The sequence below is a fragment of the Prionailurus viverrinus genome, chromosome A1, assembly GCF_022837055.1.
Source record: "Prionailurus viverrinus isolate Anna chromosome A1, UM_Priviv_1.0, whole genome shotgun sequence".
NCBI classification, from domain to species: domain Eukaryota; kingdom Metazoa; phylum Chordata; class Mammalia; order Carnivora; family Felidae; genus Prionailurus; species Prionailurus viverrinus.
The window spans coordinates 91,732,686-91,760,090 of NC_062561.1; the positions used below are offsets into that span (position 1 = coordinate 91,732,686).

At 42.8% G+C, this 27,405-nt stretch overlaps 1 protein-coding gene across 4 annotated transcripts; it reads right to left on the bottom strand.

The window, feature by feature from the left end:
- Positions 1–4,056: 4,056 nt before the first annotated feature.
- On the bottom strand, positions 4,057–27,066 carry ZNF454 (zinc finger protein 454). 4 transcript variants are annotated; one of them, XM_047848815.1, is made up of 5 exons: positions 26,851–27,066; positions 25,717–25,814; positions 22,840–22,966; positions 22,331–22,420; positions 4,057–6,574 (listed from the first exon to the last, which is right to left on the bottom strand). In XM_047848815.1, exons 2-5 carry the CDS (start codon positions 25,747–25,749, stop codon positions 5,259–5,261), a joined length of 1,566 nt encoding a protein of 521 aa, XP_047704771.1. In that variant the 5' UTR covers positions 25,750–25,814; positions 26,851–27,066; the 3' UTR covers positions 4,057–5,258. The 4 variants fall into 4 exon arrangements, with proteins under 4 accessions (XP_047704771.1, XP_047704791.1, XP_047704781.1 ...); XM_047848835.1 differs by lacking the exon at positions 26,851–27,066 and adding an exon at positions 26,435–26,781; XM_047848825.1 differs by lacking the exon at positions 26,851–27,066 and adding an exon at positions 26,135–26,781.
- Between the last annotated feature and the right edge of the window lie 339 nt (positions 27,067–27,405).

Sequence of the window (27,405 nt, forward strand, 5' to 3'; positions counted from 1 at the left end):
ATTATTTCCTATCACAATGGCTAGAAATGGTGATAGGACATCAGGCAATGCTGTACCTTGGTCAAAGTATATTGCTGAAATAAATTAGCAATTGAACCTTATGTGGTTAAACAGTTTTTTTCCAACTTTGGAATTTCTTAGTCACTGCAAGGAAAATTGGGAAAGAACAAACTAACTGGAAACTTTTCCAATATTTATGCTCTGGTAGAATTTATATATCAATGGCAACTATGTGTAGCTTCAAAGTTTGAAGTATGAAACCTGACACCTGTTAATAGCTGTTTGGAGTGTTTAGAAGCTCACTGCACTGGCTGATCAGGGCCTGGTCCTACCTCTTCCTAAGGAAGCCCATCTTGCTAACTCCAGATTCTGGGCTCTACCCACGCTTGCTTTTTTTTTTTTTTTTTAAGTTTATTTATTTATTTTGCGAGAGAGAGCACAAGCAGTGGGGGACACAGAGAGAGGGAGACAGAACACCAAGCAGGCTCTGCACTGTCAGCGTGAAGCCCAATGCAGGGCTCAGTCTCATGAACCATGAGATCAAGACCTGAGCAGAAATCAAGAGTCAGACACTTAACCCACTGAGCCCCCCAGGTGCCCCTCCACCCACACCTTCTTAAAGGCTCTTAACCAGCCCCAGCTAGTTCCTACCTCTGAGCTACACAGTCCACTGCTGGAATGTCCAAACCTCTTTGCATGTCTCACTCAACTATGCTTTGTGTCTCTTGTTGATTAATTCTAGTGAGGCCTGATACACCCACACAATCTACAGCTGGGCCTCTCAGGTTCTTTCATAGTACCCCATCTGTTTATATACTCATCCCACATATGATTATTTTGCTAACTATTTGTTTTCATTTTGTAAAACATGTCTTCTGTATTAATTTTTTTCCTAAACATTTATTTATTTTTGAGAGAGAGTGTAAGCAGGGAAGGGGCAGAAAGAAAGGGAGACAGGGAATCTGAAAGGGAGACAGGCTCCAGGCTCCAAGCTGTCAGCACAGAGCCCGACATGGGGCTCAAACTCAGAAATGGTGAGATCATGATCTGAGCCAAAGTCGGGCGCTTAACTGACTGAGCCACCCGGGCGCCCCTGTCTTCTGTATTTAAAGCGGTAACTAGAAGCATGTATAACCACCATGTACTATGCTTGGCAGAAACTATTAATGGCTATTGCTCTGTTTCTCTGGCTGCCAGCCTTGGCTTTCTGCTTTTGGAATACCTCCAGAAAGGCGTTCCTAGTGATCACTCATTTGGCCTGCATCCAGGACCTGCCATGGTTATCAGGCTGTGCCCATGAGATGTCCCAGGGCAGATGCTTGTTTGTGAAACCACGGTTCTTGCTCTTAGGTTGGAGGAGTGCCCTGAACCCCTTTCCACCTTCCAGTCCAGGGTGAAAGAAAGGTCTTCTCCTGGAAGTGGGCATGGAAGACCATGCTTGAGCCACTGTTGCAAGACTGGGGACTTGCTACACTTGCTCCCTAGCCTTCCACCGGTCAACAACCACATCAGCCCCACCAGGACTCTGGAGCCAAGCAGCCCTCTAGGGTGGGCTAGAATGCTTCCAGCAAGAAGGGGGCTGAGTGCAGCAGGTAGGCGGGGTGTCCTAGAGCTACACTGCCTGACTCAAGTCCTTGAATCATGGTACTAGCTGTGCAAACTCGACACATTTTTAAACCTCTTTGTTCAACTTCAAGTGGGGATGAGGCAGTCTCACCTAATTGTGAGGATTAAGTGAGTTAATATACACAGAGTACTTACAATAGTACCTGGCATGAGGTACATTCTCAAATGTCAACTGTCATCCCCGGTGACTGGGAATCTTTATATTCCACAGCTTGAACACTACGGTTTCTGGGGCCAGAAAGGTTTGGATGGTCACTGTGGGAACTAGGACCAGACCGGCCATACGAATATAAAAACACTCAGAAGCACTACTTTCTGGCCATGTCTTAGTAGATAACCACACAACACAAATGCAGTTTGTACCTCTTAGAACACTGTGTATTTTTCTCATTTATTTTCAGAAAGACATGTTCTATGGCAACAGTTTTTAAGAATGGTGAGGGGCGGTAGACAGGGCAGCACACAGAATGGGGAAGAACACTCCCCAACGACCAAATCCTGGCACTTGCCAAGGATGACCATTATGAACACAACGGAGACGTTTGTGGGTGACGGGAAACAATCAAACCTTGTGTTTTCTCCTTCCTTCATGAACTGGTATAAAAATACTAAAAGCAAAAATATTACCAAAAATATATTTGGCAGGAGTTGAGGTGGGCCAGGAAGCTGGGACCCCTCCTACTGTGGGCTAGAGCAGGGTGGAGTGTTTTGTTTCTACATTGCCTTGCTGGCTAATCCAGTAGGACAGAGTACCAAGGAGATAAGGCTGGAAAGGAGAGGAATGAAGACAGCTGGAGGCTATGCACTCTTAGACTAAATTCATGTTTAAAGGAATTAAGTTGCTTTCTCAACCAAAGACACATGCAGTTAGGGCTGTTTTGTTCTAAGACTCCAAGGCTCAGGCACAGTAACCTGGAAGCCTGAATCTGCTGAGAAGCAAGGTCCCATTCCCTCTAGAAGCAGTTGCTGCATATGGAGGAAAGCAACGTCTTGGGCAGACACTGCTAACGGAACTAGGCCAACTCAGGTGGGGAGGGAGAACCCAGGTGCAAAATCTACGAGCTGGAGACAGGAAGACCTCATAAGAAAGCATTCGGGGAGTTTCAAAGGGGAAATCAGAGATTATTTCCCAAGAACTGGCAGTTTCAGGGGTTGTTCACAGGAGCCCAGGACAGTGAAGAATTTAACACCTAGGTGCTAATCCTCTTCTCAAAAACACTCCCTCTGGGCAGAGTGGAACTGGCACTTCCACAGTAGGCCAGGAGAGCTCTGACGTGGGAGGTGGGATCTAGGTCTGCTTCTCTGACTCCTCTCTTTCTATAGTCCAGGCGAGGGTGTGGGGAGATTGGCTCATTCATTACCTTGCGATGGCACAGTCATGGGTGTGCTGGGAAGTCTGAGCACTAAGTAGGGCAGGGAGTAATCTCAGATCGAGGGCCTTTAGGCTGCACAGATTCCGGTGCAGGAACAGCAGTTGGAGCCGTCACTGGAAGGAATGAGGCGCTTAACGGGCAGCAGGTCTTGGCCCTGACTCAGCTGCAGGCACGTGACAAGTGGCAGAAGCTCTCATTAAGAACACACGAAATGAACAAAAGGCCCAGCTGGACAATGTTCCACCAGGATTAAGAGGATGATCATTAAGACCAGGCAGACCATGTGGACAGTACTAAAGGCAGGGATCTGTGGCATTTGAGTACAGTTTTCCAAGTTTATTGTGGAATTTGGGATTGCTAGCCCTGTGAGGCTGTAGACGAACATGTGTGGCCCAGGGTACAAATAGCTCCAAGCAACCTCCTGAAATGCTGCTTCACCTGCAGCCTAATGGGGGAGAAAGTATGAGTTACTGATCACTTGCCCACACTAGTGGCCTTCATTCAACAGAAGCTGAATTTAGAGAACTTAGGCTTTAAAGCCGCTAGAAGCTTCCGGGTCTGTTTTCAACTTGGGAGACCACTGATTCCGCCAGGATATAGACTATCCTCTTCTGTAACTTGGGAGTCGAGGTGCAGCCTTTGTGGGGCCAGTGGGCTGCCTGACTTGATGGAGAGCACCCCCACAGACCAAGAACCTGCCGCTCTGCTTCCCAGAACAAGGGCTGACTTGCCCTTCCATCTTCATGATGTGGTATGTTCCAGTCTGCAGTCACGTGGGCTCCACATTCTTCGTGGTGGGGAAGGGGACAGTGCTACCAGAAGCTGTGTGCCTGAAGGCACACATGTTACTTTATCTCTGATTTCTACTGATAGCACTACAGGTAAAGGAACTGTACCTGCAGGACCAGAGTATCACTAAAACTTTTGGGTATGGACAATGCTCTGCCAGAAACTGCCATGATGCTGTTGACCACTTCTTGACCCGTGGAATTACTCCCCATGTAGCTCACCATTGTCAGGACAGGACAGTCTTTAAACAGTGGGACACCCAGATGGAGAGGAAATGCCCACTTTCAAATGCAAAAGCAGAAATTCAAAGATGATTTTCTTGTGAACACAAGTCAATACTTTCAGAAAACTGGATAGAAGGGCAGGGGCCAGGATACTCTAACGCAGTGGACACAGAGGACTGCCAGCCAAGGGGGAACAGTGGGTCAACCTTTGAGAACTAGCTTTGGGGCTCTGACTTCTTGTGTCGGTTGCATGTCAGGAAATGGCAAGTCACAGAAGGGGAGGTGACCTAGACCACCACGAGGTCATTGGATTGTCACCTCAAGTGGAGCATTGTCCCTGACTGCTGTGTGTGGGGTAACTACAGTGTGGAACAAATTGAAGGTAATGTCTCCATACACTCAGTCCCTGCTTTAGATACCATCCCAGTGTCAGAGTCATGCTGAGGCCCAGAGGAACTGGGTAACTCAATAAGTTTGATCAACCTCTGCATCCCAGGGGTCCCAAGTTCTGAAAGCTGGGCCTGGGTGCAATATCCAGAATTGTGGACTGCGTACGGGGCCAGATCACCATATTCCCCAAGGGCAAGTGGGGTGACAATAAATGACATGACGTCACCACTTAAGAGGTGCAAATCAAGAGGGACACACCATTCAGAGTTGTACTGGAAGGAGAATACAGTTAAGCGGCCAGTGGACACGTAAGTCAGAGAGATCTGACAAAAGGTGGTTTGAAGCAGAAGGTGGGAAACAATTTGAGTAACTCCTGACCCAATGCATGGGTGACTGCACTTTTCTTACACTGGGTTTCATCAGGGTTGGTGAGAATAAAAGGGTTCCATTAAAAGTAAAAACCCTCTTACATAAGAGAACTGAGTAGTGTGAAATGCTTAGAGGCCATCTTCTTACTTTGGTTCCTTTGCTTCTCGACCTAAAATTTTTTTTACCATTTTATAGTGTCTCTTAATAGTCAAAGTGTAAATTTGATAAGCTAATTTCTGTGTTGCTAATGAAGCTTCATTTTGGTTATATTTCACAATTCAGTAATTCAGCAAAACACTACTGCTATTTAACAGAGGCAGTTCTAACTAGGAGTGCATGCCATTCTTAAATTCTCAAACCCACAATAATGTGAATAAAAAGACCATCTTCGGGCAAGCTTTCATGGCTATTTCCTGGAATGGATTCTCGTACATTCAATAATTAACATATTCAGTCTCAAAGCTCTGCTATATAAACTATAGTCATATCACTTTTCTCCAATATGATGTCTCTGATGCTGAATGAGGTTTGCAGTCTGGTTGAAAGCTTTCCCACATTTATTACATTTATAGGGCTTCTCTCCCGTGTGAATCCTCTGATGTTGAGTAAGGTGTGTGCTTCGAATAAAGGCTTTCCCACAGATTTTACATTTGTAAGGTTTTTCTCTAGTGTGGATTCTCTTATGTTGAGTAAGGGCCGAATGGTCACTGAAGGCTTTCTCACATATATTACATGTGTATGGTTTTTCCCCAGTATGAATTCTCTGATGTTGGGCTAGGGCGGATTGGTCCCTGAAGGCTTTCTCGCACAAACCACACCTGTAAGGTTTCTCTCCGGTATGAATTTTCCGATGTCGAGCAAAGGATGAGTTATCCCTGAAAGCTTTCCCACATTCACTACACTTATAAGGTTTCTCTCCAGTATGAATTCTCTGATGCTCGGTAAGGGAAGAGTTCACCCTGAAGGCCTTTCCACATTCATTACATTCAAAGGGCTTCTCTCCAGTGTGAATTCTTTGATGCTGAAGAAAACTTGTACTCTGATTGAAGGCTTTCCCACACTCATTACATTTATAGGGTTTCTCTCCACTGTGAATATTCTGGTGTTTGGTAAGATGTGCCCTGCATACAAAGGCTTTGTCACATACGTTACATTTAAAAGGTTTCTCTCCAGTGTGTATTCTGTGATGGTGTGCAAGGTGTATATTTCGGATAAAAGCTTTTCCGCATAAGTTGCATTCAAAAGGTTTCTCTCCGGTGTGAATTTTCTGATGATAAGTAAGCGAGGAGCTCACCGAGAAGGCCTTGCCACATTCCTTACATTCGTACGGTTTCTCGCCAGTGTGAATTCTTTGGTGATGGATAAGGTGTGTACTCTGGTGAAAGGCTTTCCCACATTCTCTACATTCATATCGTTTCTCTTTAATAACAGTTTTCCGATTTGCATTAAGTTTTTCAGTATGAACTTTCTGATGTTTATTAAGGGTCGAACTCTTAGTGAAGACTTTTCCACACTCTCTACACTCAAAGACTTTTTTGCTAGATTGCAATCCCTGACTTGGAACAAAAGATGAGCTCTCGGTGCAGTGCTTCCCAGGCTCATCACCTCCCTGGTCACTGAGCACAGAGGGGGTTTTCTGGTGAATGACAGCCACCTGGCCTCCATGCTGCCATTCCAGCAGGCCATCATATTTCCAGTGACTGTCTCTAGTAAATCTTTCCTTTACCATCCACCGATCCAAGTCTTCTCCAGGAATATCTGCCTTGGGAGTAGATTTCTTACTTACAGGCATAGTCATCCAGTCTGAAAGACATCAAACATAAAAAAATCTGTTTTATCCTGGTAAAACACCTAGTTGGGGTAAGATGAGAAGATTTATAATGCTAACAAAGAGGCTGCAGTTTTGAAGGCTTCTTGAAGTGAAGATAAGAAAGGAAAGGGGAGGGGCACCTGACTGGTTTAGTCGGTTAAGGGTTTGACTCTCAGTTTCAGCTCAGGTCATGATTTCATGGTCTGTGAGATTGAGCCTCATGTCAGGCTCTGTGCTGACAGCATGGGGCCTGGTTGGGATTCTCTCTCTCTGCCCCTCCCCTGTTCACACAAGTTCAGTCTCCTTCCCTTGCTCTCAAAATAAATATTAAAAAAAAAAAAAGGAAAAAAGAGGTAAACAGGATGTGGCAGGAAGGGGTTGATTTAATGTGTAATGAATGTATGAGGCAGGATAGCTTGGAAGCTTAGATTGAGAAGTCACAGGCCTGGGTTGGGATCCTGAGTACATTACGCAGATTACAGAGAAGTTACTTGACTTTCTATGCCTCAAAAAAAACCTATACAGACCACACTCTGCTAACAGATAAGAAAAAATGTACCTTATCTATTTCAGTGGTACGGTCTTTAAAATAACCCAGATGTGACCTTAAGAAACCAGGGAAACTGGAGGTCAACACTTGGTAAAGTAATCTGACTCCCATAACTACTAAAAGCAACATTTTAATGTTTTATCTTAACATTCAGATAGCTAATAAAACAGATGTGTAAAACACTCATCTGCGAAGGACCTCCTCCTGCTAGTGAGGACACAAAGTTTCAAACCTATATGTAACACCTATATGAGGAAAATGTACCATGAAGTTGTATGTGTGAGGGCAGGAAATTAGGAACAAAGCAGCAATCTACCAGGAGAAACCAGGTATGTGCTGGAGGGTGAGGCCCTGACTCCTGGGAAATAAGAATACAGTCACTAGAAATGGACTCCACTACTGGGGTATGAGCCATGGCCCCATGTGTGATCCTCTCCCCACAGACAAATTCTGCACGTTGGTTTCATGATACAGGCATACCTCAGAGATACTGCAGGCTCACTTCCAGACTGCTGCAGGGAAGCAAATATTGCAATGAAGTGAGTCAAATGAATTTTTTGGCTTCCCAGTGCATATAAAAGCTACGTTTACACTATACTGCAGTCTATGAAGTGGTGTAGCATTATGTCCAGAAAAACACTATGTATGCCATAATTAGAAAGCACTTTCTTGCTTAAAAAATGCTAACCAGCATCTGAGCTTTCGGCGAAATCATTCTGCTGGTGGAGGGTCTTGCCTCAATGATAATGGCTGCTGGGGCGCCTGGGTGGCTCAGTCAGTTAAGGGTCTGACTCTTGGCTTTGGCTCAGGTCATGATCTCACATTTTATGAGATCAAGCCCTGTGTTGGGGTCCGCGCTGACAGCGCAGAGCCTGCTTGGGACTCTCTCTCTCCCTCCCTCTCTCTGCCCCTCACTCATGCTCTCTCAAAATAAATAAATAAACTTAGAAAAAAATGATGGCTGCGAATGATGATTGTCAAAGGCTGAGGTGGCTGTGGCAATTTCTGAAGATAAGATAACAATGAAGTCTGCTGCATCGAAGGACTCTTCCCTCTTAGGAACAAGTTCTCTGTAGCAGGAGATGCTGTTTGACAGGATTTTGCCCACAGAACTTCTTTCGAACTTGGGAACCAATCCTCTCAAACTCTGCCACTGCTCTATTAACTAATTTTATGTCACATTCTAAATCCTGTGTTGTCATGTCAACAACCTTCACAGCATCCTCGTCAGGATGTAGATTCTATCTAGAGAAACCCCTTTCTGTGCTCATCCATAAGAAGCAGCTCCTCATCCGTACAAGTTTTATCATGAGATTGTAGCAATTCACTCACATCTTCAGGTTCCACTTCTAAGGCCAATTCTCTGGCTATTTCTACCACATCTGTGGTTACTTCCTCTGCTGAAGTCTTGAATCTCTCAGAGTCATCCACCAGGGTTGGAATCAACTTCTTCCAAACTCCTCTACTAATGTTGATATTTTGACCTCTGCCCATAAACCATGAATGTTCTTAATGGTATCTAGAATAGTGAATCCTTTCCAGAAGTTTTCAAATTTTATTGCAAGAATCACCAAAATGTGACACAGTGATATGAAGTGAGTATATGCTGTTGGAAAATGGCACTGATAGATTTGCTCGATGCAAGATTGCCACAAACCTTCACTTTGTAAAAAATGCATATCAGCACAGCACGACAGAACGAGGTATACCTGTATTAACAAGCAGTGTTCTGGACTGCACACCAATTTTCCTATGTATTTGTAAATATCTGCCTGTTTTGTTAAGTCTATTTAAGACTCTGTGCTAAGAAATGAAATGATAAGAACTAGACACTATACATTAATGATGTAAATTCTTGGGAAATCTATCAAGAACAAGCTTCCCTCATCACTTTTTTCTTTCTAAACATTCCAGAAAATCTACAAAGAGCTATAATCAATGAAACAAAACAAAACAAAACAAAACAAATTCCTTTACTTATCTGGAAAAGAAAGTTAAACAGGTGCATTTTAAAGCTATAGTCCTGGTGAGCTCAGAATAATACATCGTTGCTCAAAACAAAGAATGGTCAATTAAACACCAGGACTGCCAAATCTTAAGGTTTTAAGGGGTGACTTTCACTTCGGACCTGATAGAGTGGCCTGTGGGAGACATTCCTGCAGAAAACAACTGGAAAATCTTAACTGAAAAACAAAAACTCTGTCTAAAGGCATCAGATATCACTTAAAGCCAACCTGATAGTCTAATATTTGGAAGAGAAAGGAAATAGAGAGGTAATCCCAATAATTACTGGGTTTTTTTTTCCTTATAGAGAAGTTCAAAATTTTCTAGTCTTAAGATACTCTGGAGCCAATAGTCAGTGAAGTGTCTGACTTTGGCTCAGGTCATGATCTCACGGTTGGTGAGTTCAAGCCCCACACTGCGCTCTGCAATGGCAGTGTGGAGCCTGCTTTGGATTCTGTCTTTCCCTCTCTCTCTGCCCCTCCCCTGGCCACACTCTCTCTCAAAAATAAATAAATAAACATTAAAAAAAAATATATACTATGGAGCCAAAAACTGAGATCAGGATCTTCCAAGGAAGGGGTTGGTGGTCATACATGTGAAATTCTCAGTTGGCACTCCTAGAGGGCTGCAAGGGCAAACAAGAGATAAGCAGAGCTTTAGAAACACTGCAACCCAATCTCCAGGTAATGTGTTCCTGCTTGGATTAAGGTGGTTCCCTTGCACAGTAGCTATCCAGGAGAGAAAAAGGCAAATCTTCTCTGGAGGAACAGAACATTACCCAGAGCCTCTTCAGTCCTTCAAATACAGTATCAGGGATTCAATCCAAATGTACCAGGAATACTAAGAAATTAAGTCAAGAGAAAAAACAGATAATAGACAAAGACCCATAGAACTCAGATACCAAGTTACCAGACATGGATTTTAAGACATGTGTGATTAATATGTTCAACAAAACAGATAAGAATAAGAATTTCAATAGCAGATTGGAACCAATGAATCAAATGAAAGTTCTAGAACTGAAGAATATAAATAATTGAAATTAAGAACTGAACGGATAGATTTAACAGTATATATTGGACATAGCAGAAGGGAGCAATAGTGCCCTGGAAAAATATATAAGCAGAAAATATCTATGATAAAACTTGCAGAAAAAAATTAAAAAGAAGCATAGAAGGCATGATGAAGAGACTGAACATATGTGTAACAAGTTCTGGAATAGGGGAAGGAAAAGGGCAAAAATACTGTTTGAAACAAAAAAAAAGGGCTAAAAAATGAATGTGAAGCACTAGGGATTCCAAGCAGGATAAATACAAAGAAAATCTACCTAAGCACAGCACAGTAAAACTACTGAAAACCACTAAGTTTATCTTGATAGTTGCTTAAGAGAGAGAGAAAAAAATACATTACTTCTAAAGGAGAAAAAAAATAAGACAGGTGTCTTTTCAACAAAAACAATGAAGCCAGAAGACAATGAAGTAACATCAGAAGTGTTGAAAGAACATAACTGCCAAACAGAATTCAAGAGAAAGAAAATATCCCTAAGAAGTGAATATGAGGGGTGCCTGGGTGGCTCAGTCAGTTAAGTGTCTGACTTCAGCTCGGGTTGTGGTCTCACGGTTTTTGAGTTCAAGCACTGCGTCCAGCTCTGTGCTGACAGCTCAGAGCCTGGAGCCTGCTTCATATTCTGAGTCTCCCTTTCTCTCTGTCCCTCCCCTGCTCGTGCTCTGTCTGTCTCTCAATAATAAATGTTAAAAAAAAAATTTTTTTTAATAAAAAAAAGCACAGTGAATATGAAATGGATACTTCCATATAAATAAAAACAGAGATGTGTCACCAGCAGACCCATATTTAAAGAAAACAACAACAGTAACAAGAGTGTTCTAGGCATAAGAAAATCCCAGGTGGAAACATGGAAATGTAAGCAGGAATGAAAAGCAATAGAAAAAGTAAATACATGGGGGCACCTAGGTGGCTCAGTTGGTTAAGCATAGGACTTCGGCTCAGATCGTGCTCTCACAGTTCATGGGTTTGAGCCCTGTGTCGGGCTCTGTGCTGACAGCTCTGAGCCTGAAGCCTATGTCTCCTTCTCTGCCACTCCCCCACTTGCACTCTGTCTCTCTTTCAAAGATAAATAAACATTAAAAAATTAAAAAAAAGAAAGAAAGAGAAAGTACGTGAATACATAGAAGTATTATCGCACACAATAATTATGTCTTGAGAGGTTGAAAATATATATGCAATGATATACATAGCAAAAATAACACAAAAGGTGAAAGAAAACAGAGTTAATATTTTAAGGTACTAGCATGGTCTGGGAATTATTAAAAGTAAAAAGTTATTTTGTATAACAGTAAGCTGGTTTTACTAATTAGACTTACCAATAAAGTCTAGTAGCTAAAAAAAAATATATTAACAAGCTAATACAGGATGAAAATCAAATAATAAAAAGTTAATTCAAGAGAAAGCAAAATGGAAAAGATAATTTAAAGCAGGTGAGTAAAATAGAAAACAATAAGATAACAGACATCCAATCTCATACATATTAGTAACTGATTTACATATTCTATTGAAAAACTAAGATTGTGAGACTAGATTGAAAAAAATACAGCTAAATGCCTATTAGAAGAGAAATACCAAAAATATAGACAGAAAAATATAGAAAAGAATGAAAAGGATTTATCATGTAAGCACTAACCACAAGAACGGTAGTACATGTATACTTAGACAAACTTTGCAATATTAGAAAGAGACTTTCAGATATTTCATACTGACAAAAGGGACAGTTCTCCAGGAACATGTAAGTAAATCTACATTTGCACATAACTTCAAAATGTATAAAGTAGAAATTGAGAAAATGAAAAGCAAAAACAGAAATCTTAACAATCCTAGTAAGATATGTTCACACACCACTTTCAAAAACTCAGAAATCAAACCTTTAAGAATAGGGATGATCTCAACAATCCAAAAAACAAATCTGATTTAATTAATATACCTGATAACAGTATACCCAACAATGACAGAATATATATTATTAGTGAATACAGAACATTTACTCAAGCTGACTATATACTGAGCTGTAAAGCAGTATGGACACATTTCACAGGACTGAGGTCACTCAGAATACGTTCTCTGAACTCCATGGAATTAAGCTGGCAATGAATACCAAAACATCAAAAAGATACTTAAATAATCCACAGATATTTCTAAATTAAGCAATGCATTTCTAAAGACTTCCATCAAGACTAATCAGAACAGGGGCATCTGGGTGGCTCAGCTGGTTAAGTATCTAATTCTTGATTTCAGCTTAGGTCATGATCTCATGGTTCTTGAGATTGAGCCCCCACATCAGGCTGACAGTGCAGGGCCTACTTAGGATTCTCTCTCCCTCTCTGTCCCTCCCCAGCTCATATGCGTGTATGCTATCTCTGTCTCTCTCTCTAATAAATAAACTTAAAAAAAAAAAAAAAAAGAGGGGCGCCTGGGTGGCTCAGTCGGTTAAGCGGCCGACTTCGGCTCAGGTCATGATCTCATGGTCAGTGAGTTCAAGCCCCGCATCGGGCTCTGTGCTGACAGCTCAGAGTCTGGAGCCTGTTTCAGATTCTGTGTCTCCCTGTCTCTGACCCTCCCCTGTTCATGCTCTGTCTCTCTCTGTCTCAAAAATAAATAAACGTTAAAAAAAAAATTAAAAAAAAAAAAGACTAATCAAGAACAGAGAGAAGGCACATATTAGTAATATCAATAATGATAAAGGTGACATCAGGACAGATTCCATGGAGACTTATATGACAATGACATAATGAGGAAAGTTTATGCTAATGAGTTTGGCCATTTAGATAAAAGGGTCAAATTCCTAGAAAGGTAAAATGTACCAAAACTGACCAAAAAAAAAAAAAAAACAAAAACAAAAACAAAAAAACCCAAAAAACCAACAACAAACAAACAAAAAAAACCCCAAACAAAACCAAACCAAAAACCAGAAAATTTGAATGGTCCTATATCAAATAAATGGAATCGTCAATTTAAAACTTTCTCACAAAGAAACTGCCAGAGATAGCTTCACTAGTGAATTTGTCTAAACATTTAAGAAAGAAATAATACCAATCTTACACAATCTCTTTCAGAGAAATGAAAAGAATGAACATATCTCATTGGTTTTATTAAGTTAGCACAACCTGATGAGAACAATTTAAAACTTTATTTACTTAATTTTGAGAGAGAGAGAGAGAGAGACAAAGAGCAAGCACACGCACACAAGCAGCAGGGAGAGGCAGAGAGAGAAAGAAGGAGAGAGAGAATCCCAAGCAGGCTCTGGTGCTGTCAGAACGGAGTCCTGTGCAGGGCGGAACTTGATCTCATGAACCGTGAGATCATTACCTGAGGCAAGATCTAGAGCCGGATGTTTGACCCACTGAGCCATCTATGTGCCCCAAGATGGGAACAACTTTTAAAAAATATACAATCACAGACCATTCTTTCTCGTTAACACAGATGCAAAATTCCTAAACCTAGTGTCAGCAAAAGGAATACAAAACTGTGATATAAAAAAGGATAATGGATCACGAGTAAGTTGAAATCTCAACGTTGTTTTCACATTTCAATCACGCAATGTTATTCACCATATTAACAAAATAAAGGAGAAAAAAATCACATCATTATTTCAATAGAGGCTGAAATTGACCCAATTCAATACCTAGTCATGGTAAAATCTCAGTAAAGTAGAACATAACTTTCTTAATCTGATAAAGAGTATCTATAAAAATTCTACACCAAACATCACAATTATAAAATATTGAAAACATTCCTGAGACTGAAATGAAAAAAAAATGCCTATTATCACAATTTCTATTTAACATTCTATTAAAAGTCTTAATCAGTGCAAGGTAAAGAAAGAGAAAAGAAAATCGGAAAAGAAAAAATTAAAATGTCATTATTCTCAGATAATATGATTATGTTCATATAAAAACACAAAATAATCTACAATCTATTAGAATTAATAAGGGAACTTAGTAAAGTTGCCGGGCGTAAGATCAATATATAAAACCATAGTCCATCTATATACCAGCAACAATTAATTGGAAAACTTTCAAAAGATATTTGTAATTGTATCAAAAACAAAAAAATACTTATAGTGAAAGATGTGCAAGAACTATACACGTAAATCAACAAAAAATTTCAGAGAAATTATAAAGAAAATCTAAACAAATACAGGGATACAACATAGTCACAGAATGGCATACTACCAATTCTTCCCATTTAGTCTACAGAGTCAGGCCAATTCTTATTAAAATCCCAGCAGGAATTTTGTGGAAATTGAAAAGTCAATTCATAAATTCTGAAAGCAAACAAAAGAACAAAGCTGGAGGACTTACATCATCAAGTGTGAGACTCATCATAATGTTAGAGTAATTAAGACATTATTATATTGGCACAAGATATGACAAAAAAGAATGAAACAGAATAGTCTAGAAACAGACCTATGTACAAATAGACAAATGCAAGAGACTACAGAACCCAGAATCAGACTCATGCACAATGTAGTCGCCTATATGTGTGACAAAGGAAATACTGCAATACAGTGGGAGAAAGATAGTCTTTTAGTAAACCATCCTGGGTCAACTGGATACCATATGAGAAACGAACAATAAATCTTCCACGTTGACTTCAGAACTAAGTATGAAAGACGAAAGAATACAGCTGTTACAGGAAAACAAAGATGTTCATGGCCTTAAAGGTCTTATATAGAACACAAAAAGCATTAACCACAAGGGACAAAAAGAAAAACAAAACCACAAAAACCCATATCCTGATTAACTGCACTGTCTTAAAAATTTAGAACTTGTTTATCAAATGACACTATTATTCAAAGTGGGAAGTATATATATTTGCATACATGACATTTGACGACTCAAATCCCAAATATGCAACCCTATCGATCATTAAGAAAAGATCAGACAGCTATATAGAAAGGGAAAGACGTATTCTTTACAAAAGAGAATATTAAAGAGATTAAAAATAAAGAAGATCCCCGATCATCTGGGTGGCTCAGTTGGTTGAACATTTGACTTTGGCTCAGGTAATGATCTCATAGTTTGTGAGTTTGTGTGATCCCTGTGTCAGGCTCTGTGCTGACAGTTCAAAGCCTGGAGCCTGCTTTAGATTCTGGTGTCTCCCTCTCTCTCTCTGCCTCTCCCCTGCTCACGACCTGTCTCTCTCTTTCTCAAAAAATAAATAAACATTAAAAAAATAGCAAAGATGATCAATTTCATCAGTCATAAGTTGAGATACAACCGGGTACTCCATATATCCTCTAGAGGGGCAGAAGAAATGTTTAAATGGCAATACTGGGAACCCTCAAATACTGCTGGTTGAGGAACAGATTAGGATAGCCACTTTGGAAAACTCCTTGGCAGTGTCTACTAAAGCCTTCATACTCATGAACATAGTACTCCTACCTATATACCCAAGAGAAATATATACATATATTCTCTAAAAGACCTATAGAAATGTTCAAAGCAGTACTATTCATAATAGCTCCAGGCTAGAAGTCAAATGTTTAGCAACAGTAGAAAATAGAAATGGTAAGTTTACACTGTGAAATACTGTACATCAATGAGAATGAACCAACCACTGCTATACATGGATGAATGGCAAACATACTGCTGAAGGAAAGAAGCCAGATACAGAAGAGGACATACTGTATGATTCCACTTATATAAACTTTAAAAATAGGCCAAACAAAGCTATGGTCAGGGTAGTAGTTATCTTTAGAAAGAAAGAAATAGAGGGGATGGGAGATTTCTAACATGCTGGTAACATTCTATTTCTTTTAGAAGTGCTGGTTATACAATATTTACACTGCAAAAATGTGCTGAATTTTACACTTAAAATTTGTGTATTTTTCTGGGTATTCAAAAAATGTTTGCTTAAAAAGATCTGGCAGATGGTTTTCAAAAAAGATACTGTGGGTCACCAAAAATAACCAATTGCCGGCTTTCTTTGAATTGTGATATCTATTAAAGCCTCTCCTCAACTGTGATAATAATAATACATCATCTATATATAAGAGAGTATTTGTCTTCTTAATGTTTAGTGTTATAGGAGAACACTCATCTAATCAAGAGAGGAGTCAAACGCACCCAAGTTTTACCACACTGAAGACGAACTGAGTGAGGAGAGACTGGACCCACTGAAGATATGAGCACACAGAATCTGCTCTCATCAAGGCCCAGGTCACTTCAGGGTGGGCTGAATTAACCTGGCTGCATTGTCCTATGTTAAAAAAGGACAAAGTATAGTTAAAAAAATTATTTTTTAAATGTTTTATTTATTCTTGACAGAGAGACAGAGACAGAGCACTAGCAGGGGGCAGCGGGTGGGCTGGGGGGGGGGGGCGCATTGGGGCAGAGAGAAAGGGAGACACAGAATCCGAAAGCAGGCTCCAGGCTATGAGCTGGCAGCACAGAGCCCAACACAGGGCTCAAACTCACGAACCATGAGACCATGACCTGAGCTGGAATTGGATGCTCAACTGACTGAGCCACCCAGGTGCCCTGGCAAAGTATGGTTTTAAACTCTATAAACCCAGGATTCCTGCTTCTAGGCACGTCCCTTAGTGAAAACATATGTCCACCAAGAGCATATGAACTAAAAGACATCCACACAGTGGCATCTGGGTGGCTCAGTCAGTTAAGCGTCCAACTTCGGCTCAGGTCATGATCTCGCAGTTTTTGGTTTGGGCCCTGCATCCAGCTCCTTGCTGACAGTGTAGAGCCTGCTTGGGATTCTCTCAGTCTCCCTCTCTCTCTGACCCTCCCCTATTCTCTCTCTCTCAAAATAAATAAATAAACTTAAAAAAAAAAGACATCTACATAAACCTCTGTACCAGAATGTTCACAGCAGCCTTAGCCAAAGCCTGAAAACACCCAAATGTTCACCAGTGATGAATGATCAGTGCTATCTCCAGACGACAGAGTGCTAACTCAGTGATGGCAAAGAACTACTGACATCTGAAACAGCAAGGAGGAATCTCAAAGCTTCTTTGCTAAGTGACGGTCAGACACAGAGGAGAACATGCTGTAGAGTCCCATTTGCATGAAATCCTGGGAAGATAAACTCAGAATGGCAGAGGCAGATGACTGGTTGCCAGGGCCTAGGGATGGGGCAGGAGGGGGGTGCGGGGAGTTAACCGCAAAGAGGTCAGAGGGAACTCTTAGGTTAGGGATAACAGAAATGTCATTATTTGGAAGCAATTACACCAAATAATCGGCTAAAAGAAGAGAAAAGTGGCTACCTCTCCAGTGGGGAGAATAGGGAAAAGGGGTCACTGTTTTTTGTAATAAAAACTGTAGTTTCATTAAATGCATGCATTACTGTGATAAAACTTACTACTAAAAATAAAGAACAGAATAAACTCCAATGAAGTCAAAAGACAGAAATACTGGGAAAAAAAAAAAAAATCAATGAATAGATCAAGATAAAATAGAAAGGACCAGCAGAGTCAAACATTTATTCATTAAAAAGTCTATTAAAGGGTCACCTGAGTGGCCCAGTCAGTTAGCTGTCCTACTCTTTGTTTCGGCTCAGGTCATGATCTCACGGTTTGTGGGGTTCAAGCCCCACACTGGGCTCTGTGCTGACAGTGTGGAACCTGCTTGGGGTTATCTCTCCCCCTCTCTCTGCCCCTTCCCTGTTTGTTCTCTTTCTCTCTCTCTCTCAAAAATAAACATTAAAAAAAAAAAGTCTGTTAAAAAGCAAACCTCTCACAAGACTTCAACAGAAAGAAAAAAAAAGACGAAAGTTGAATATTATTAGAAATTCATGCTTCCATTCAACCAAGTCCTTCCCTAATGGATCTAAGGGTAGAAAGGATCATTTAAACACAACACAAAAAGCATGAAGAAAAAGACCATTAAGGCAAAAGACTGATTATTTTATTTTGTTAATTAAGAACTTCTGTTAACAAAGAAAAAGATAAGCTATAAAGTGACACACTTGATTCCTGAATAAATAGGACTTTTTACAAATGACTAAGAAAAAGATGAACTGTAATAGAAAAATGGGCAAAGAATATGAATATGTAAGTCTCAGAGCACAAATTATCAACACACGAAAAGACTTCCAATTTCACGAGTAAACAAGGAAATGGAAATCAAAACCACAGGGAGATACCAGTTTGCAGGAATGGGGCTAGGAGAATTTTTAAAAGTCTATCAGTTCCAAATTTTGGCAAGAAAGTAAAGTCACAAGAATTTGCCTGAACTGTGAGTATAATCTGGAACAACTAACTTAACCAGGAATCTGGAACAGTCTCGAAGAGCTGAAGAAGCATGTACCCTTAAGCCCACTACTTCTACACCTGTGCATACACCTTAAAAAGACTCCCAGTGAAGGCTTGTGTATATAAGGAAACATGTATAAGAACATTCAGTCTGCATTATTCCAAACAGCAACGTCTAGAAACAACCCACAGGTCTACCAGCAACAGAATGGATAAATTTAAGGTGTCATCATTGAAGGAATATCAAAGTGCAGAAGTACACATCTCAATAAGGGTTTAAAAAGACCAACTTGTGGAAACTGTACAATACACATTCAAAAAAATTTTTTGAATTAAAAAAAATTTTGAGAGAGAGCTACAAGTAGGGGAAGGGCAGAGAGAGACAGAGGATCTGAAGTGGGCTCCACGCTGTCAGCACAGAGCCCAACAAGGAGCTCGAACCCACAAACTGCGAGATCATGACCTGAGCCAAAGTCGGACACTCAACCAACTGAGCCACCCAGGTGTCCCCATATATCAGACTTTAAAGCACACAAAGCTAAATAACATTGCTCAGGGCTCCAGATAAATGTGGTAAAACCATGAAGAACAGCGCAGGAGCAGCTGGTGGAAAATTCAAGCTAGTGGCTCTCTCTGACATTGAAGGGAGAAGGGGCAGTGACACGGGGCATATTGGACTTCCCATGTGCCCCTACGTTTTATTTCTTAAGTTGGACAGTGGGATATGGGTGTCATTTCTTTTTTCTTCAAACTTTAAAAAATACCACATATTCTCTTTTGTGTATATAATGTACAGTAAGCAAAATATGCTTATTTTATTTTATTATTTTAGTTTATTTATTTATTTTGAGAAAGAGAAACAGAGAACGAGGCAGGGAGGGACAGAGAGAGAGAGAAGGAGAGTGAGAATCCCAAGCAGGCTCCATGCTGTCAGCACAGAGCCCTACTTGGGGCTCCATCTCACGAACTGCAAGATCATGATCTGAGCTGAAACCAAGAGTCAGATGCTTAACTGACTGAGCCACCCAGGTGCTCCAAAATATGTTTAAGTAAAACAAGGAAATAATAACAAGTGTAGAAATAAAGTAACAACCTGTAAGAGTAATAAGTAAGGGCTGGTTCCCTGAAAAAAAAATTCCAACAAATTTAAGAGGGAAAAAAGAAGCAGATAAAATTGGAAACATGCAAGAGGACATCGTATAAAGTGTTAAAATTATAGACGAATCCTATGGCCAATTGTAAACAAATACGCTTCATGGCTAAAAAAAAAGACAGTTTAAAACTAACTGGTAAAAATGTACAACTGATGTAACAGAAAGAAATCTAAACAGATTAATAAATACAAACTGTAGGAAGTTATTAACACACTACCCAAATTAAGGGATCAGGTAGTTTTATTTAGACTTACTGAGTAAACAATTTCTGGGTAACTGAAGCTATTTTGGAGAAGGGGAAAAAAGAAGTTTGAGAGCCAGATGGCTTCACCCCAATCCTGACTCGCCAGGAGACGGCAACATTAAATCTGTCCAAATGAACTAACCACACTGAGGCTTGGTTTTCTGTAAGTGCAGTTAATCATACTTCCCTCACAGGTTGTGAGGACTGAATGGGGCAGTTCATATAACTTCCCTCAGAAAACACCCAGCACAGTGATGGTCCCAGCTGCTCAAATGCCAGCTCTCTTCTCCCTCCACTAGCTCATGGCCCAGAGGGGATAAAATCTATCAGAAGCATTACAACTGAAAAGTGTCTGTTCTAAACCAATGGTAATTGGTGCAGAAATGGACAAGTTCTAGATCCAATTCCTACAAAATGAGAGATGAACCTAATACCACTGTTTCATATGGTTTCTGAAGTCATAGTCATGATCAAGAGAAACAGAAATAAGAAAAACCCAAATTAAAAATGATCTAATGAACACTTTAAGAATAATAATCAGAGAGTCACAGGAGGGCAATAAATACTTGGAAAGGACTACCACCTCTTGGTAGCAGCAATTTCTGGTTAAAGAACAAAAGAGAAGATGGTTCTATTCAAAAGTAAAAATATGTCTTCAATAGATAATGAGAGCAACAGCTATAAAACTTTATTGGGAAACATAAAATAACACTTCTTTCCATGTCTGACTGGCTAGCCACTGGTCATCCCCCATGAATCGGCTCCAGGTTTGGGATGTCCAGGCAATTCAGAAACACAAGGTGCTAGACCCAGAGGGTCGGGAAAGGCACCTGGGAGGGCCTGACCCATGACCACCTGGTTTTTCATATCATTACCCACACCTGACTTCTAGGCATGAAACTCCTTCATATTCCTAATCCCCTCCCACCCCTAGCAAGTACAATAAAGAACTAGTCGTAACGATGAATAAAGAATGGATGATGTTGTTAGGCCAGAGTGGTGGGACAGTGGATGAATTTCTTTTAATTCCCCACCCCCTTTTATTTTGCTAGAACACTGCTTATACAATACAGAATGAAATATTAAAAATGCCTTAGCTTAGTTATAACAGAACATACAAATTCAGAATGCTAATGGAGTAACTTAGATGATTTTTTTTTTTTTTTAGACAACTGAGTTTTAGAGCTAAGACATATAAATTCTATAATAGACTGGGTCCTAGACATTTCAGGTGTAGTTATTTAGTGTAGGCTATAAATCCCTGCCTTTTTTGCTGGGTGATAAATCAGTAACAAAGGCTTAAAAAAAAATATTTTCCAGGGGCACTTGGGTGGCTCAGTCAGTTAAGCATCTCAACTTTAGCTCAGGTCATGATCTCATGGTTGGTGGGATCGAGCCCTGTGTCAGGCTCTGCACTGGCAGTACGGAGCCTGCTTGGGATTCTGTCTCCCTCTCTCTCTCTGCCCCTCCCCAACTTGCACTGTCTCTGTCTCTCTGAAAATAAACTTAAAAAAATTTATTTTTATTACTTAAGTTTATTTGAGAGAAAGACAGACCGCGAGTGTGGGAAGGACAGAGAGGGAGACACAGAATCCCAAGCAGGCTCCAGGATCTGAGCTGTCAGCACAGAGCCCGACGCAGGGCCTGAACTCACGAACTGCAAGATCATGACCTGAGCCGAAGTTGGACGCTTAACCGCCTGAGCCACCCAGGCACTCCCCAAAAAATAAAATAAAAATAAAAATAAAAATAAAAATAATAAAAATACAATAAATAAGAACATTTTCCAGCCTATAAAATGCTAGCTAAAAGTGAAATGTCGTAACGTCTTGGATAAGGCAATATGCTCTCTAGAATATTCAGGAGCAAGGAGAGGCACCCCTGTTCCCGCTCTTAAGCTACCAGACCCGAAGGGCTCCGTAAGACAAGCAGAAACCACTTAATTGTCATGTTCTCTATATCCAAAGGCTACAAGTCTATGCCACCTATTAAGTGCCAAGTGAGTGATACAAGCCCGGCTTCACTCTCATGGTGCTTACGACCCAGTGTGGTGCTGGCAAAAGGCAGAGAATAATTAAACACTGGCTGAATATATGTGCACATGGGTGCACAGATATGAAGGCGGTGGAAGAAGTGTGCAATGGTTAGCTAGAAGAGCTGCCTCAGAAGGCAGTTGGTTAACTGGCCCATATGACCAGAAGATGCCCTGCTGCGTGTAACCGTCACTGGAGAAATGTCGGTGAGCAGACTTCACCATTCGATGCTAAACAAGACAAAAGGACATGTTAGTGTGGCATGCGGGGAGCTGCCCAGATTACAATGGACACTTTTTCCAAACTGGAGGCTATTGATCTATGCCAAATAGGGAGAGAAGAAAACTCACAGATGGGAGGGTCCATGTGCCCATAGGGCAACAAGATGCTGAGGTGAACAAGAAGGGAAAAGATGTTGCTTCTCAGTCCACAGGCCTGGAATATTTGCTGAGTTCCTCCTGAAGCCCCCCATGTGCATGGTTCTTACCAAGACAGAAGCCCGCTGAGGTGTCCTCCAGCATCCACTCTTCTCCTTTTCCCAGCTGGGACAACACATCTGGTTGGGGTCCTAAGAGTCCTGTTTTTGAGGGGAAAAAGAGACCACATCTGTTCATACCAGCGATAATATCATTGCAAGGAGATCTGGTCCTGGGGACTTCCTGGAAAAGGTGACCCAATAGGAAGGCCAGGGGACAGATGAATTCCCAGGAGGAAGAAAAGATGGCTGGGGCCCAACACAATCTGGTCCCATGTCCTTCTCCCTGTTGAAAGGGAGAGAAGATCCAACCTAGTCACCTTTGAAGCATCTGCACTTAGACTCCAACAAAACAGTCATGTACCTGGGACACCAGGGGTAGGCATGCAGTGCCCTGAAGATAACATCCTCAATCAGCCCACTCCCAGTCCCGTGTTCTGGATGGAACCAGTTTAAGAGTTTATAAGGGTCCGCAAGAGATCCCTAAATGTGAAGATAAGCCCTCGGAGGCCCCTGCTTACCCAGCGAGACCAGGTTGCTGTAGTTCTCCAGCATCACATCCCTGTACAGGGCCCTCTGAGTGGGGCTCAGCTGTGCCCACTCGTCCTGGGTGAAGAGCACGACCACGTCCTTGAAGGTCACTGATTCCTGTAACAGCAAACCCATCCCTGGTGACCTGCAGCTACCCCTCCCATGGCTCTCTGAGAAATGCTGAGCCTGGCAGGCCCCAGGAGCTGGCTGAGGTCTGCAGGACCGTTAGCATAGAGCAGGCTGGGGCTCTGTGACAACATGAGCATTTCCTCAGGGGCTCCTAGGGGCTGGGCTTTTACCAGACTTTGTTTCCTGCTTTGCAGAAATGTATACTGTGAAGAAGATATGCTTCTATGCTTCCTCAGCACTGAGACTTCAGACTTGCTGTTCCCTTTTTTTTTTAAATAAAGTTCTAAAGCTTATTTTTGTGAGAGTGAGAGTACACGCACAAGCAGGGGGAGGGGCAGAGAGAGAGAAAGACAGAGCACAAGCAGGGCAGGGGAGGAGGGAGGGGGGAGAGGGAGGGAAGGAGAGGGAAAGAGAGAGGGAGAAGAGAGAGAGAGAGAGAGAGAGAGAGAGAGAGAGAGAAAGAGAGAAAACCGAAGTAGGCTCCAGGCTCCAAGCTGTAGGTGCAGAGCCCAATGTGGGGCTCAAGCTCACAAATCGTGAGATCATGACCTGAGCTGAAGTCAGGACACTCAGCTGACTGAACCACCCAGGCACCCTCTTGCTGTCCCTTTTGACATGAACATTTTCTCCCATCTCCCTCAATTTGCCCAGCCCTGCCTCCACCCCTACCCCACGACCAAATCCTATTCAGGCTCAGCCTCCACATTACTTCCTGGGCATGGCCTTCTTCAACCCCTTTATCACTGGTGCAGGCACAGCAAAGCACTGTCCTGCTTTATTGTGAGTTTTCATTTACTTTTGGCTTCCCCCGCTGGACTGTTCGCTCCGAGCAGCTATGGACAATTTCTACATCTCTCTTGTCTTCCTGGCATGTCTTCTAGAACACAGCCCATGTACCCAACCCCTATTATACGTTGCTTAGCCAACACCTGCTTGTCTTCAGCTGCTCACCCCCAGGCACATACACGGTTCCCGTAGAAACAGTCATTCTGGACAAGATGACCCTGTCCCCTCTGATCACAAAGAGCGCCTTCCTCAGAAACTGTTGGCTGAGAAGCCAAGAGAGCTGGTGTGCACTGAGAAAGAGTTACACAGAAGCCCTGAGAAGAAAGCCAAGGGTCCCAGAGAAAGGACTTTTTGATTATTGTAGACCCTACCTCCATAGCCTAATAAGTCCAGTCGTTTCCTTGCATGTGGAAAAATACTTGGGAGAAATCCCAGTATCCTTCCAGTACAGGCCTGCCTTTGCTTAAGGTAGTCTGACTTCAGTTTTCATTACCTGTACCCAGAGCTTTGCACACCTTTTAGATTGAACCCATGAACCAACTTGTCAGGGACCACTGTGTACTTTTTCAGCACTGTCATAATAACATAATACCCAGCACATTTTACATTCCTAATACAGGTCTACTGAATGACAACCAAATTAAGGCAGCCTATAAATACGAAATAAATTGTGTGACACCAACAATGCATTTGAGGAAAGGGTCAGGGAAGGGAATTATCACAGTGGATTGGCACCACAGAGATAGGCTTCAAGAAAAAAGTGGTACCAGAGATGGGGTGCTAAGGGACAGGTCAAACTGGAAGGAGCAGGGTGAACAGCCAGTGAGCCATGACGGGACTGAACACAGCACCTTCAACCAGCTGCTCAACTCTTCCAGTGTTTTCTGCCAAGGATTCCAGCTCCGGACAGGCTTAAACATGTGAGGGAATTAGAATGATTTTACCAAAGTCAACAGATTTTATACATTCAAATGAAGGTTATCTCCTTCAAAGTGGTAGAGTCCATATCCTTGTTCTAAGAAGGCTGGCCCTGCTCTAAGTCTTTTCGTAACTTACTGAAATTGAAAATGTATCTTTTGAATGACTTCATAAAAAACGTATGTCATTAAAAAAGAAAAGAGTAAGTCCCTTCCCCGAGAGAGTGTTCTAATTTCTCTCTTCACTCAACTCCTGTGTTAGGTACTACCTTTAAAACCACTTTGGACCCCGGGGAGCCTGGGTGGCTCAGTGGGTTAAGTGTCTGACTCTTGGTTTTGGCTCACGTGATGATTTCACAGTTTGTGGGTTCGAGCCCCACATCTGGCTCTGCACTGACAGTGTGGCGCCTATTTGGGATTTCTCTCCCTCTCTCTCTGCTCCTCCCTGGCTTGCTCTCTCTCAAAAAATAAATAAACATAAAAAAAAAAAAAAACCCATTTGGACCCCTACTCTTCCTTGCTAGTGGAAAGAGTACAGATTACAGGGTGTGTCATTAATGTGAACTTGAACAAGTGACTTAGCTCCCTCACCCATTTGGATGAGCCCAACATGGGGGCCAGGGAAAAAAGGGCAACAAGGTCAGGCCTCCATCTGAGACTGGATTAAGAGAAAAGGTCCTGGTCAGGGTAAAACAAACAAACAAACCAACAACAAAAAACAAGCCCATACTCTTCAAACCTCTACATTAAAAACTTTTAAGGGGTGCCTGGGTGGCTCAGTCGGTTGAGTGTCCAACTTCAGCTCAGGTCATGATCTCACAGTTGGTGAGTTCGAGCCCCACGTCGGGCTCTGTGCTGACAGCTCAGAGCCTGGAGCCTGCTTGGGATTCTGTGTCTCCCTCTCTCTCTGCCCCTTCCCTGCTCATGCTCTGTCTCTCTCTGTCTCAAAAATAAATAAACATTTAAAAAAAATTAAAAAAAAAAAAACTTTTAAGGCAATTCAGGGGGGGAACCCCAGAGCAACTCCCCACTCACCTGGACCATGGTTGGCAGGCGCCTGACAGCCATTCCTTCTCTGATAAGCCCTTTTAGGGACTGGCAGAGTGGGACTTAAGCGAGAAATTTCTACACACCTGTTATGAGGAAAACTGGGTTAAAAGAGATCACACCACAGTCCTGAGTGAGGCTGGGAGCATTCACATCCTAGGAATTCTGTTACCCTGAAGCAGTAGATTCTTAGTCTCTATTAGCTCTCAATTCTCTCCTTCTGAGGATACTTATGCTGGCCTCTGCTGCAAAGGGAATCCCTTCCCATGCAGCCATTACCCGCCCCGACGCCTTCCGTCAGCATCTGGATCAAATCCTCCACATTTTCCCTCCCGTATCTTAAATACATTGGCTGTTCCCTGCAGAAAGCACCCGTCACCCTCCAGATTTCAATCTTTCTACCCACCCTCTGGCCTTCGCCCTGAGAGGTCTCAACAGAAGTTTCTCTCCTGCCCGGAAGGTTGCCTAATCCTGGGAGGGGAGTGAAGGATTGCCGCAAAAGGCAAGGTAAGAAGGCTGGATCTCCATGTCAAGGCCTCTCAGGCCAAGTCCTTCTCTCTGACCTCAGGCCTCTCCCCTTCAGGGACCCAGTCTGGGTGACAAAGAGCCAAAGGTGGGCGAGAAGCAGTGTATTTGTGTGGCTGGGGGGGGGGGGGGGGGGGTTGGGGGTGGGTAGGCGGCTAGGAATCTCTTTCATACAACCCACCCTCCGGCTCCCAAGGAGCCGCTGTTGCGGCTGCCCCGGCCTCGGAGAGTTCGCAGACAGGGCTCCGAAACACCCTGGGGTCATCCACCCCTGCAGGTAGAATGGGCTTCCTGGAGTCGGCTCCGAGACCCACGCAGAGGCCCTAACTGCATCCTCCTGTACATGCACTTGCAGACTCGGACTCTAAAACCAAGAGCCCACTCCTGGCCATCCTCCCTTTTCCTCTTAGGATCAAACCTCAGCCGTACGTCCCGGTAAGTTTAGGGCATCAGATCGGCGTCCTCCAGAAGGGACTACGACCCGTACCTACTCGGCCTTCCCTCGGCCCTTTCCCCCCGGCCCCGAACACCGCCATCTCCCTCCCCCCACCCGCCCCCAGCCGCGCCCGCTCTCCGACGCGGCTTTGGCCACCGTGCCTAGTCACCACCGGATTGCCCTTTGAAGAGCCACTGCCCGTGGCGAGAAACCGCAACCGCCACATCGCAGGCGGAACACAATGAGCTGGAGTTGGCAGCCCGGGTCGGAACTGCGCTTGCGCGTTGCCCCGGGAGCTGCGGAGCCGAACACCCGCAAGTCAGAGGGCTGCTATCTTCTGAATTCCCAGACTCCACTTCCCAGAGGGCGAAGCGGCGGCCAGCGCAGAAAGTGATATTGCGCGCTTGCGCAGACACGGCCTTGCCCTTCAACGCCACGACTGGCAGCTTTCAGAGCTGAAACTACATTTCCCAGGGGCCACGGCGGGGGCGTCACGGTTCCTTAGCGCAGCTATTCCCTGTTGCCTACCCTGCTCGTGCGACTTTGGTTCTGTTCTAGTCAGCGTCCGCTTCAGCTCTGAAATAACGCGCTGGAACGTAAAGACAGCGAGAAGTTGACGACGGGCTAAAGTAGGTCGGTCTCGGGGAGAGGGTCGGGGACGGTCCCCAAGGATGGAGTAGGAGGTGAGGAGCCGCAAAGTCGCCCTCCTGGAGGAG

Excerpts from the sequence above, each read along its gene's own strand:
- ZNF454 (XM_047848815.1), bottom strand. The coding sequence starts at position 25,749 with ATGGCTGTCAGGCGCCTGCCAACCATGGTCCAG. Across the intron at positions 22,421-22,839 it reads CAGCAACCTGGTCTCGCTGG|GACTCTTAGGACCCCAACCA; the intron begins GTAAGCAGGGGC and ends CCTCAAAAACAG. Across the intron at positions 6,575-22,330 it reads CTCAGCGGGCTTCTGTCTTG|ACTGGATGACTATGCCTGTA; the intron begins GTAAGAACCATG and ends GATGTCTTTCAG.